Source organism: Dasypus novemcinctus, chromosome 23 (genome assembly GCF_030445035.2).
Source record: "Dasypus novemcinctus isolate mDasNov1 chromosome 23, mDasNov1.1.hap2, whole genome shotgun sequence".
Lineage (NCBI taxonomy): Eukaryota > Metazoa > Chordata > Mammalia > Cingulata > Dasypodidae > Dasypus > Dasypus novemcinctus.
The window spans coordinates 25,666,104-25,680,029 of NC_080695.1; the positions used below are offsets into that span (position 1 = coordinate 25,666,104).

General features: G+C 38.7%; 1 protein-coding gene across 3 annotated transcripts in view; it reads right to left on the minus strand.

Moving 5' to 3' along the window:
• The window catches only part of LOC101430775 (zinc finger protein 713), a 70,334-nt gene that overhangs the window by 42,337 nt on the left and 14,071 nt on the right, over positions 1–13,926 (minus strand). For all 3 annotated transcript variants that reach the window (XM_058286012.2, XM_004473945.3, XM_071211190.1), the window contains 2 exons: positions 6,784–6,910; positions 6,421–6,513 (listed from right to left, as the gene is read on the minus strand). In XM_058286012.2, the coding sequence (XP_058141995.1) occupies positions 6,421–6,513; positions 6,784–6,910 (220 nt within the window). The remainder of the gene's footprint in view (positions 1–6,420; positions 6,514–6,783; positions 6,911–13,926) is intronic.

The following is a 13,926-nucleotide window of genomic DNA, read 5'->3' on the forward strand; positions in this document are numbered from 1 at the left end:
TGACTTTGGCCTAACGTTAAATTAAATGTGGAAAATATAGTGATTGAGAAGATTAATTTTAATCCAACTCATCATTTCAACCAAAATGCTTTTGATCAAATTGTTTGCCCAGGGATTTTGGCTTCAGTATGTCTGGGATGAATGGTGGAGCTTTGAAGACTGTCTTTCACACAATCTTAGCACCAAAATCTGTAGCATGCTGACCTGCCTCTTGGAATCACAAGGAAGTGCGGTACTCTGGGCTCCTGCCTAGGAGTGGAGTTCAGGACATTCATTCCCTAAGGTCTAGTTCCCAGAACTTTATCCCTGGAGACACAGCAGTTGGATCAACATGCTCATGGCCACTTTTTTTGGTTTCTGCGCTCCCTCATCTTGTGTCTATGAGGAAAAAGGTCAAACTCCTGCTCTGACTGCCTGAAACAATTGTACATGAACTGTACAAGAAGCACTCCCTCACTAGGGATACCATCAAAGGTTACTGAGATAACCAGTGTGACCTAAATCTCAGTGGTATCCAGGGCTGGGTCTAAACTGTACACTGAGGCAATGATTATCTTGGGTTTCAAAGCAGCTTTGAGGATCAAACTCTAGTCCATTTGTCCCAGCTCCTTACTGAACCTAAGCCTCTCTATGTGAGCAGAGGTGACTATAACTTCCTACAAAAGGAAGTTGGGCACTGTTGAAGATAAACATCCTCAATAAGCCATTTATATGCAAGCATGTAGAGGTTCACTTATTATCCACTCTGTTTTCTTGCTGATTTGCCCTTACCTGGGCAGAGATCAAATCATTCACTGAGACTCCCCAAGCACTTCCTTGTATTTCTGCTGCCTACCTCCTTGTTGCCTGGGATTATATACATAAGTGCTATTTGGGAAGTGTTTTCAGACACGAAAGCAGAAGAACATATCCCGCCCACACTGAGAATGACATGCCCAAGTCCTAAGTTAAGTGACTATAATACCTCTGTCATAGTCAAGGCTAAGGCTCTCCAGTAGGGGTTCATTAGGCTTCTGTCATTCCTATGGGGTCTGAAAACTCATCATAAAGAAAAATGGAGGATTTACATAGCCTATTCTAGTCTCAATGTGGTTTCTATCTTTGGCCATTATCTTCTTCCATTGACTTCATATTCCCAGGATCAGCTCTAAGGGGTATAAGTCTTGAATACAATTAAATTTCTAGGGCACTTATGATCTCCATTGTATCTAAGAACAGATAATTTCTAATAGGCCCTTGGTCAGTACAAGCATATTATGAGGACACTTGGCAATTTGAATAGTATCTTGTAGGGCCTTCTAAGCCCAGGTATATCTTACCAAGCAGATGCATACCTTTCTCAGCCTTACCCACTATCTTTTAAACTATAATATTCAGCAAGAAAGCAGAAGAGAAAAACACGAAAGGAAGGGAGGGAGTAAGTAAAAGAGGGAGGGAGAGAAGGTAGAGGGAAGCAAGGAGGAATGGAGGGAGAACTGCAAATTTAAAAAAATTTATCCTTTCTACTTGGAAAGTATTGTTACATTTTCAGCTGTCTTGCATTTACTTAAAGAGTGTGTCATTATTCATAGTGGTCATGATATTTAGTGGGTAGAAACTAGTATTAAAAATTTAAGTCTGACTAAAAAAATAGAAAATATCGAAGTTCATAAAATAGTATAAGGATAAATATTTTTGGTGAAACTTTTGTTTCAGTTTTGTAGATTATATAGATTTATGGGTTACAATAAAAATGCATTTTTTTAATGACAGAGGTAATAAAAATAATTAAAAAGACTGGTTTAGCAGGGTTGGCAAACTTCTTCCATAAAGAGCCAGAGAGTAAATATTCTAGACTTTGCAAGACATAGGTTTCTGATGAAATTTTGCTGTTGTAGTGTGAAAGCAGCCATAGACAATACAGAAACGAATAAGTGTGGCTGTGTACTTGTAAAACTTTATTTACAAAACCACGTGGCTATGGAGTGGATATGGCTCAAGCAGTTGAGTGCTTTCCTCCCACATAGGAGGTCCTGGGTTTGGTTCCCCATGCCTACTAAAGAAAAAAATGAGCAGACAACGAGCAAAAACAAAGAGCAGACAACGAGAAAAAAACCTAAAAAACACTGAATTTTTTTCAAAATGTGTGAATTATATGTCAATAAAATTATAAAACAAACAAAAAAATCCCATGTGGCCAAATACTGTGTTCTGTTCATCCACAGAGTCTACAATACCAAATGAGGTATTTATAAAGGAAGCTTTTGATCAGTCTAAGATATCCTTTTATTGACAGGTGGTTCATATTACACTTTTCTGCTTAGAAAGTACCTATGTTGTTACATATTTGATCAATGACTGGATATATCTACCTATTCCTGCTATGTATATTTCACATATAATTCACCATATTCCTTCACCTAAAATATTATTTTTCATAGGTACTATGGTTTTCACTTTTGCTACTTTCATGCATCATACTATTTGACTTAAGATTTCACTTTTAGATGCCATTTTTAGCTTCCACACCACGCTGCTCAAAGGTCAACCCTACCCCCCCTTAAGCTCAATTCAAACTTCTGAAAACCCTGTCCAATAAAGTGTACCAGGTCTAGAAGGCAAGTTCAGTCTTGTTCACAGCCTGTCTCACCTCAATCCCATAATGTGCCAATATCATGAGTATTTTAATATCCATTTGACTGACTGATTCAATACCACGGGTTCACAATGTTTTTCCTGTTCCCTCTCTGGTCCCTACAGGCAACACTTTTTATTAGTTCTGGTGTATTTTCTAAGTGATTCCTCCCTGTAAAGCATAGTTAGATACTTATTCTTGCCCCCAACACAAATTACAGTGTGCTATATACTTAAGCACCTTGTTTTATTATTATTTTTTAACACACTATATCCTAGGGATCTTCCAATATCATTATACAGAGCTGCCCCCCTCCCTTTTCTTTATGGAGTTGCAGAGTACTACATTGGGTTGATGTAGCAAAGCTTATTTATCTAATTTCCTACAAATGGACACTTGGGCTGTTTCTAGTCTTACATGATTACAAACAATGCTGCAATGAATAAACTTGTACCTTCATCATTTCTTTTATGTATAGTACATATGTAGGACAAGTTCCCAGAAGTGAGATTACCTGGTCAAAAGATAAATGAATTTGTGATTTTGATACATCCTGTCAAATTATATAATAGTGACTACCATTTTTCATTGTCACCAGCAATATCATGAGAGTCCTTTCTTCCCCATGACTCATCAACAGAATATGCTGTTAAACTGGGACTTTTGCTAATCTGATAGGCAAGAAAAAGTAAACAAGAGTAGTTTTAATTTGTATTTCTCTCATTATGAGTGAGGTTGAACATTTTTTCATATATTAAAGGCTATTTGTAGTCTTTACCTGGGAACTGTTCATATTATTTGTACATTTTTTTCTTCTGGGCTCTTGGCTTCTTAGTGATTTAGAGATGCCTTTATAGATTAGAAAGATTAGCCTTTTTGATAGAAGTGGCAAATATTTCAATGCTATTTATCTTTTTACTTTATTATTTTGTACCAGGAAGAAATTTGGATTTGTGTGTATTGAATGTTATGAGTCTTTTCTTTTATAGCTCCTGGGATTTGAATCATAGTCAGAAAGGACTTCCGAACTCTTAAAATGATAAAATATTTCTCCCATGCTTTCTTCCAGGTCTCTTTTGGTTTCATGTTTTACATTTAAATTTCTGATTCCTTTGGAGTTTATCTTCATTTCCGGTGTTAGGTATGAATCCAATTTTATCTTTTCCCAGATTGCTACTCACCATTTATTAAAAGGTCCAACTTTTCCTTACTAATATGAAATAATGGCTTTACAATATGCCAAGCTTCTGCATGTATTTGGGTCTATTTCTAAATTTTCTATTCTGTTCGGTTGATCTGACTTGTTCTAATTACTGAGATTTTATTGCATATTTTTAATATCTAGTACAAATAATCCCCTTTATGGTTTTTTCATTTACAGAGTTTTCCTGATCATTCTTGTGCTCTGGTTTTCCATATTAACTTTTAAATCAGCTTTTCTAGATCTTCCAAAATCTTACCGGCACTTTTTCTGGGATTACATTACATATATAAATTAATTTAGGACACTGACATCTTGTATGTCTTTCAAAGGTTCATTTTTTATTTATTTCTCCCCCCCTCCCCCACCCCCCAGTGTCTGCTCTCTGTGTCCATTCACTGTGTGTTTTTCTGTGACCGCTTCTATCCTTATCAGCAGCACCAGGTATCTGTGTTTTCTTTTTGTTGCGTCATCTTGCTGTGTCAGCTCTCTGTGTGTGTGGCACCATTCTTGGGCAGGCTGCACTTTCTTTTGCGCTGGGTGGCTCTCCTTACAGGGTGCACTCCTTGCGCGTGGGGCTCCCCTACAAGGGAGATACCCCTGCAGTGGCACAGCATTCCTTGCGTGCATCAGCACTGCGCATGGGCCAGCTCCACACGGGTCAAGGAGGCCCGGGGTTTGAACTGCAGACCTCCTATGTGGTAGGCGGATGCAATATCCATTGGGCCAAGTCCGCTTCCTCGTTTCAATTTATTCAAGCTTATTTCTGTGTCTTTTAGAAATGTTTTTGAAATTTTCATAATGCAAGTATTACAATTTCTTGTTACAAGTTTACTCCCAGAAGTTTATTCTTAGAAGTTTTGTCTTTTTAGTTGCTATAAAGTGTTATCTTCTCTTCTACCTTATCTACTAAGTGGTAGCTGTTTTTGCCTTTACCCTCATTCCACCTTAACAATCTATTCACATGGCTACAGTTATACTCTGGAACTTAACTGCTCCACATAAGCAAATTCAAACTTAAATGTGACACTCTCTGACCCAATGGGTGGTCTCATGCCCTTTACTCAACTCTACTTGCTTTCTGACCTCATCCAGACTGCAATTAACTTTGACTTTTCCATTATCTTTTATTTATCAGTCTCTTAAGGCCTCAATTCACTTCCTGTCACTTCTTGTATTCTCTGTCAGATCACTTAACCAACTCGTTTTCCCACATTTTCCTCCTTTAGTCTCACTAGTCTTATAAGCCCCTAACCTAGCTCTATAAACATCACAGGAGAAATGGCTTGCCCATGCAAATTAGAAACCACAAACATTTAGGACAAAATTTCATTTGGGCCCTCAAAGTTGCTTGGTAATCCCTTTACTCATCTTTGGTTAGCTTCCATTAATCTTAGTAGCTATAACTCATGCTCCCCAAATCCCTAATGCGAAAAATGAAGTCCAAATGTCAAAATCAGGTCCAGTGGCAAAGAATCATAGAGTGGGAACTAGAAAGAGATGGAGTAGGTTGGCCTGGCTTAATGGATGAGCTTGATGAGCTTGAACACCTAACTCACACCTAACGCACACAGTTACCAGGCACTCAGTATTTGTTGAGGTTAACCAGAAAGACCACTGTAGTGGTAGCTTGACCATATGCAACTAAGGGATTTCTTCCTCTTGTTGGGAAATCTCAATATTTAATGGGATGTTTTGAAAGAAGAGAGCATTAAGCCAACAGATCCGTGTTTTGAAATACTTAATGTGACAGCATTACATTCATAAACAAAAATATCATATCTGGGACGAGAATGTGGGTGAAATATTGGGGGTAGAAATGTAGAGAGAGGAAACTGACATAGAAAGCCTATTTAAAAGCATCATACTGTGGACTGGAACACCAAGTCTATAGGAAAATATTGTACACGTCTTTAGGAGACAGAGGAAGAAGAGAAGGAAGTAAAAGAGCAGGTAGAGTTACAGGAGAGAGGCTCATAGAGACAAGAATAATGTGGATCACAAGTTGGGGTAGAAGATAATTTCAAGAAAGTCATGTCATTACAATCAAATGCAACAAAATCATGGGAGAAAATAACTGAAAAAGACATTCTATTTAAAGGGAAGGAAGTTAGTGGTAATCTCCAAGAGAAAAATTTTAACATCTTAAGGTGAGCAAGAGAGTAAGAATTGAGGCTGTGCGTTTTAGACAAATTTAAAGAAGTTGATAGTAAAAGGAAAAAATAAAAATAAAAAGTAGGTAAAAATGGCAGAGGATTTTTGATATGGAAAAGTATGAGTAAACAAGTACAGAGATGTATGAAGAAAAAACGGAAATGCATAAATTTGCAACCTCAAGGTATTTATGGATGTTCAAACCAAATATCTCCAAAATCTTTTTTCACTGTGAAATATTAAAAATAATAAGCATATATTTTATTCAATCAGAAAAAATAAGAAAGCCATTTCCACTTTGGAAAAAAATCATATCTGAACGGAATTTTTTAAAAGGTCCCAGTATTCTTTAAACCCCAGAGGATTATTTTTGGAGCACATTTAGTCAAGTATTTCAAAAGTGACTATTTTCCCTCAGTGGGCAGCAAATGCCCAAATGATTGCTTCTCACCTCGACAGGTGTCAAGTGGGCTCCCTCTTTCCATCATCCACTGTTCCTCTTCCTCCAACTGAGTGATCACCTCTGGCTTATAAAGTTGATGCCCTATTTATGGAAAAATGTGTGTCTTAGAGTTTATACTGGGAACAAAAATCTCTTGTAATTCATTTCCAACCATTTTAGTCTGTAGGGCCTTGGACTTTAGAAAGGGGAGGTTTCAGAGACAGTAAAATAAAGCTACTCTTTCAAACCTGATGAAGTTTGAATTTCACCTGTCCCAGCCTAAACTGCATTCAAGAGGCTTTGGAGGCTTTTACTACTTGAGGAAATCAATCTATTTGAATGGTTATCAGTTTCACCGGGACACCACCTTACCCAATGCGACCAGATTCCTGTAGTTCTCCAGCATCACATCTCTGTACAAGTTCTTCTGAGAAGGATACAGCTGGTCCCACTCCTCTCTGGTGAAGTCCACAGCCACATCCTGGAAGGTCACTGATTCCTGAAATATCAAGTATATCTCTGCTCAGCCAGAAACCATTCTGACAAGGGTCCACAGGACTAGAGGTGAAAGGAAGCACTGGATAAACTGAGGATATCTAAGCAGTTGTGCTGAGTCTTCTGGGCTCTGAGTAATCCAGGTAAAAAAACTGACACAATTAGGCACCTATCTTTCAAGACAGATATAATAATATCAATCAAGAAATAATCCTTGCCTTTAAGCTTTTTATAATTTTTTATAGGGGAAGACTCTATTTGTCTCATCTAAACAATGAAAAAACTGTACATGGGAAAATGCTACAAGATTTCAGAAATAAGAAATTTCAGAATGTATTGAAACAATAAAAGTAGGTATCAAGGAGGTAGACATTGTGTGGATCCTTAACAAGATTTTTAAGCTTTGGATAGAAGGGGAGATATGATATGCCAGTGGGTGAAGAAAAAAAAAAAACAATGGCAAAAAGGTTGAGAGCAGTAGGCACATGACATGGTCTGGGATAAGTGAAAGAAACTTGTCTTAGGTAGATGTTTCAAATAAAAAAGGGTGACCTCTAAATTTCCTCATTGTCAAAGTATCAGTGCTTCTTGAACAACTCTTGGCTATAGAGACACAGAGAAAAGCGCATATATACACACACACAAATATACCTCCCCCTCTTCCTTAGTCACAATCACCCCAAATGGGTTCTTCAGAAATGGGTAGAGTGTGGTGTTCCAAATAAATGCACCCATAAGTTAAGGGTTAATATTGAAGTACAGAACTGGGGCTTTAATTTTCATGCTTTGATAAAACTTTCTAAACTGGATAAATCCAGTGACATAGGCAATCTAGAGATGAGTCACTGAAGCCAGAAGTAATTAATAATTTATCCAAAGACATAGAGCTAGGAAGTAGCAGCAACAGGATTTGATTGTAGATCACTTATTTTAAAGCCTATGCTCTTTCATTATACCATAAAGTCTTTTCTGCTTCTCCAAGTATCTTCCCTCTTCTTGTGATTTTTCTTTCTAATTTCCATTCAACTTTCCCTACACTTCTTGAGCGCAGCACCAGTGGTGCAATGTCAGCAAAAGTATGGAAAACTATGAATCACAGTTTACATTCTTTAATATTCACATCTGTAGTTCTTTTTGGCTGTTTTAATCAGTAGCTTTTCCTTCCTTCTACACCTTCCAATGACTAATTTGTACTAGTTACCTGTTTCTTCTAGTATCTCTTTTTTTCCCATTCATATCTCTATTCAAATTTAACTTTTGATGAGGTAATTGTTTTCTAGCTGCTAAAATAAATATCATACAATGGACTGGCTTAGACAATGGGAATTTATTGGCTCAGAGTTTTGAGTTTTGGAGAAGTCCAAGATCCAGGCATCAGCAAAATGACTTTCTCCCTGAAGACTGTGGCATTCCAGGTCTGGCTGTTGGTGATCCCTGGGTCCTTGGCTTTTCTGTCACAAGGCAATGCACATGGCGGCTGTCTTCTCTTCTCTCTTCTGGGCTCTGTTGACTTGAGCTTCTTTCCCTGTGGCCTTCTCTATAAAGCCATCAGTAATGGGATCAAGATCCATCAATCTTTCCTTTTATGACTTCTGGATTATTAGTTGTAATTAGAAAGCCTTTCCTTAGTAAAGGTTATATAATGGAATTCTCCCATATCTGTCTTCCACTAACTTTTATGGTTTTATTTTTCCATTTAAGTCTCTGATTTGAAGGCAACTCTAAGGTGTGAGGTATGGATCCAATATTATCTTTTTCCAGATGGCTCCCAGAAGTACCAATATCAATTACTGAATAAACTCTTTTTAACCACTGGTTTGAGATGCCACCTCTATCATATGCTAAATGCCTCATGCGTTAAACACTTGTTTTTCTAGTGCTTCCTATGTGCTAAGTGTGGCACTTGGGATACATAAGTGAACAAAATCTAAAACTCCCTGCCCTTATAGAACTTTATATTCTCGCAGGGGAAAACAGTCAATAGACAATAAACATGACAATTGAGTAAATCATATATTATGTTAGAAAATAAAGAAGATTAGAGTAAAAGGGTTTGAGAATGTGGGTGCTCTAGTTTGTCAGGCTGCCAAAAGCAAAATACATGAAATGGGTTGGCTTTTTTTTTGATAGTGGGTCTGGTTATCAAAAAATGTGGGAAGCCAGCACTCAACCACTGAGCAACATCAGCTTCCCTGGGTTGGCTTTTAACAGTGGGAATATATTAGCTTACAAACTTACAGTTCTGAGGCCATGAAAATGTCCAATTCAGGGCATCATAAAGATGATACCTTTATCATGAAGACCGTCTGCCCGCGATCATGGACTCTACTAGCACATGGTGGTGTGTGCTGGTCTCTCCCTTTTCTTCCAGGTTTCATTGCTTCCAGATTCTTGCTTCCATCACCTTCTCTGTCTGAATTTTATTCTCTTACAAAGGACTCAAGTAAAAGGATTAAGATCCACCCTGAATGAGGTGGTTACATCATAATCCTACTCACCAAAATATCCAACTTACAATAGGTCCACACCCACAGGAATGGATTAACTTTAAGAACATACTTTTCTGGGGTACATACAATTTCAAACCATCACAGTTGGGGAAGGACAGTTGCAATTTTAAATAGGGTGGTCGGGAAGTCATTACTGAGGAGGTGGCATCTGAAAAAAAGAAGGTACTTGCGTGCAAAGGCTCTAAGAGGATCCTTGGCATGTTCAAGGAAGAAAAACAAGGCCAGTGTGGCTACTGTGGCATGAGCAATGGGGAGTAAAGGAAACATAATCATAGAGTTAACAGGGACGCATTCTGTAGTATTGTTTAGGATATCATAAGAGCTTTGGCTTTTACTCTGAATGAAAGGTGGCGCTATGCATTTTGAGCAGAGGAATAAGCTGGTCTGATTTACATCTGAAAAGAATCACTCTTTGTGTGCTGAGAACAATATGTAGGAAGAGAAGGGTGAAAACAAGGAGACCAGTGGAAGTTATTCTAATAAATATGAGATGATGGTGGCTTGGATCAACGATAGCAGTGGAGATGCTGATAGTGATCAGATTCTTTATGTATTCTGAAGGTAGAGCCAAGAGGACTCCAAATGGATTGAATATGGGTGTGAAAGAAAGAAAAGAGGTGCCACCAACAGAGATGAGGAAGTGAAGATTAGTTCAGCTGTGGATACATTGTTTTTCAGATGTATACTGGACATCTGTGCGGAGATGTTAGATAAGCAGCTGATAAGAGGAGTTTGCAGTTGAGGAGAGGTCTGCACTGGGGGCTATAAAGTCATTGGCTTATAGATGGCATTTAAAGCCATGAGACTGGATGAGCTCACCAATGGAGTCTATATAGAGAAGATGACAAAAGCCCGAGTCCTCAGTGTTCCAACATTAAGAGGAATCAGCAAAGGAGGCTGGGAAGGAATAATCAGTAAGGTAGGAGGAAAACCATATGATCCAGCAGTGAGGGGAATATTGATACTATAGGATAGAAGAGAATTATACAAACAATATCTTTGACTAGGTGAGAGAGAAGAGGATCTGGGATGCTTATAGTAGGTAGGAAGGCAGACAATTCCAATGCTACTGCTGGCAGGGGGGTAGATGCGGTTATGAAAGTCTGCAAGAATTCTCTTCTGATTCCTTCAGTCTTCATATTACTACATGCATTTGGATCTATTTCTCGATTTTCTTGTTCTATTTTCTATTCCATTGGTTCCTCTAAGTATAATCTCACATGAGTTTTATTTTTCCAGGTTTCATTTAATACCTGGTAGTGTTAGTACCCCCTTACTGTTTCTAAGTTTCTTGATCAATTATAATTTGGCATCTGATCCAGGAACTCTTTCTCCGGCAATGGACTTAAAAAAAAACTCTTTCCTCACTGGCTTATATGGAATGGCATATCCCACTCTTCCTCCTACTGATGTCTTCCTCCCCTGGTAGTTCTTCCTCCTATTAAGGTGTTCCTCAAGGACTTATTCTCATTCTGTCTTCCTTACCAAGGAGTTAGGAAACAGAGAACAATAGTCTATGAAACAGATAAATAATTTATGTGGCTCATACACAGTTTTCAAGTGGTAAAATACTAAATCAACAACCATGAAAGGAAATTTTCAAGGCAAGACACAGGTCCGAATTTCCTGAGCAGAGGAATCTTCTTTTCAAGGTCTCACTCTAAGTTAAAATTCTGGCAGAAAGATCAGTTGGCAGGCAGACACATGGAGAAAAGTTCTTTTAGTAAGGTTGAGGAGAGTTAACTGGTGGTGATATCATGGACAGGTCAGGTGTTGGGCAAAGGGTGGGTATGGATGTCATCTCTTTTATGTACTCACTGGGCCCAGATATTTTGGAGGTAATGAAAGAAGAGCTGGAGATGAGGACTGGGGGTTATAAGTGGTTAAAAAGTGATGGGCCTCTTTCCCTAGCATGCTACATTGTCCTGCTTTTTCTAGTTTACTCATGTTATCTTCTTCTCTGGTCTTTCTCTCCTTCTTTCTTTCTGCCTGTAAAGTATGCCCTTTCTCAGTCCCTTATTCATCACTCTGTCATTTAATGAAATCTAGAAAAATATTCTTCCTAGTATCTCTTATGTTTTCCTTCCTTCTCAATCCCATAGGTATCACCTTAAGACCCTCATTACTTCGTATTCAGGCTCACATAATAGATATCCCTTTTAAAATTTGTAAGCATAATTTTTCAAAATGACTCTGACCTTTTAATTCTTAGGAAATCCAGACTGCGAAGGGATAAAAAAATAATTGGAAAAAAGAATGAAGAATCACCCTTTCAAGAAATTTACTAGTAAAGTGGTGCTTATGTGAAAAGGGAAAGAGGGTAGAAGATTCTTATAAGGCTAAAAGAGGCCTGAAAGGACCAAAGGAAAAAAAAACACTACTGTGCATTTATGAAAGGGATAACTGAAGAAACAAGTCCCAGCAGAGGTATACGATGATGAGACTGTAAAAATGGGGAGAAGGCAGGATATTTCTTCCTCAGAATCAGGAGCGCATGAGTCTAATTCACAGAGGTTTTGAAGAAAAGAAAGGAAAATTCACATTGAATGGCTTTGCTAAAATGTATTGGTTTTGGGAATGTGGAAGTGTCAAAGTTTGGAATGGTTGTGGGGAGAAACCTGAATTCCAAGCAGGATGAATGAAAGGGTTGCTCAGCATTAGTGAGGTGCCAGTTGGATAGCAGGAGTTAGCGTGAGCTCCAGTAAGCAGTTTTGCAACTCCAAAAATGGCAAGCAGTTTGGGAATACAGCTATTTCCTGAATTTCTCTTAGGTAACCAGCTTGTTTACAATAAGGGCCAAAATTATAGAGTGATAATGTACCACATTTAGTTTTTTTTTTTTTTAGGACCTCGTACATGTGAAGCACACATGCAACCATCTAGCTACACCTGCTCCCATGGTTATTTTTTTTTTTTTTTAGATACTGGGGGCTGTGGAATGAACCCGGGACCTTGTACATGGGAAGCTGGGGCTCAACCACTGAGCAACATCGGGCTACCCTGAGTTGGTTTTTATGTTTGTTTTTCCTTGTTGTTTGTTTCCATTTTACTTAGGAGGCACTAGGAACCCAATCCAGAAAGTCCCATGTGGGTGGCAGTTGCTCAACCACTTGAGCCACATCCATTCCCCCCATGCTTGCTTCTATTTCTTTTTGCAAGTTAATTTATTATTCTTTAATGATTATAAATAGATATTGAATATTATAAGAGGCTCCCATATACCCCCACTCCCCTCCCACATAACCAAATTCTTTCATTAGTGTGGCACATTCATTGCATTTGATGAATACACTTCGGAGCACTGCTACACAGCATGGACTGTAGTTTATACTCTCTCCCAGTCCATTCAGTGGGTTATGGCAGGATGTATTATGTCCTACATCTGTCCCTGCAATATCATTCAGGACAACTCCATGTCCTGAAAATGCCCCCCTAGCACACCTCTTCTTCCCTCTACCTGCCCTCAGCAACTATCATGGCCGCTGTCTCACATTAATGATACAGTTTCTTCCATTGCTAGAGTCACAATAATTCTATAGTAGAATACTAGTAGGTCTACTCTAATCCATATTTTATTCCTCTATCCTGAGGACCCTGGAATGGTGAAGTCCACCCTGCCTCTAACTTGAGAGGCACCTTAGATCCCACATGACTGATGGATGGAATTCTCCAGCTTGCAGTTATAGACTCTCTCAGTTAATTGGTGTGGTGGTTGACCATCCCCACCTAACTGTTAGCTGACATGGGCAAGTCCAACGAACTGGAGAGTAGGTGCTCCATGTCCACTGAGGCTCGGGGCTTTTAATATTCTAACTTTGGGAAGTGGTTTTGGCTCAATGGATAGAGCAACCACCTACCACATGGGAGGTCCAAGGTTCAAACCCAGGGCTTCCTGACCTGTGTGGTGAAGCTGATCCATGCACAGTACTGATGTGTGCAAGGAGTGCAATGACATACAGGGGTGTCCTCTGTGCAGGGAAGCCCCACGTGCAAGGAGTGCACCCTGTAAGGAGAGCCGCCCTGCGCGAAAAAAGTGCAACCTGCCCAGGAGTGGGGCTGTACACGTGGGAGAGCTGACGCAGCAAGATGACACAACAAAAAGAGATATAGAATCCCGGTGCCACTGACAAGAATACAAGCGGACACAGAAGAAAACACACTGAATGGACACAGAGAGCAGACAACAGGGGAAAGGGGGAAAGGGGAGAGAAAAAAATTTCTAATTTTTAGAACAGAAGCCCAACGAAGAATTCAAGTGATTTATATATAATGCTAATGAAAAGAATAAAAGATTTCTTTGCTTTGAACATCTAAAATATAGTTTAATGTTCATTAGCTTAATAATTATTATTTTCTTACCTGCCATGATTTAGTTTCCAGGAGATAGCATAGTAGGAATTTTATCCCCCTTTGGTTCTATACATTTCAAAAGAAATACAGGCAACGTAAAATTGTAAAGGTCTTTTACATTTAAAATCAGAAAGAACTGACAGAAACTTCTTTAACTTCT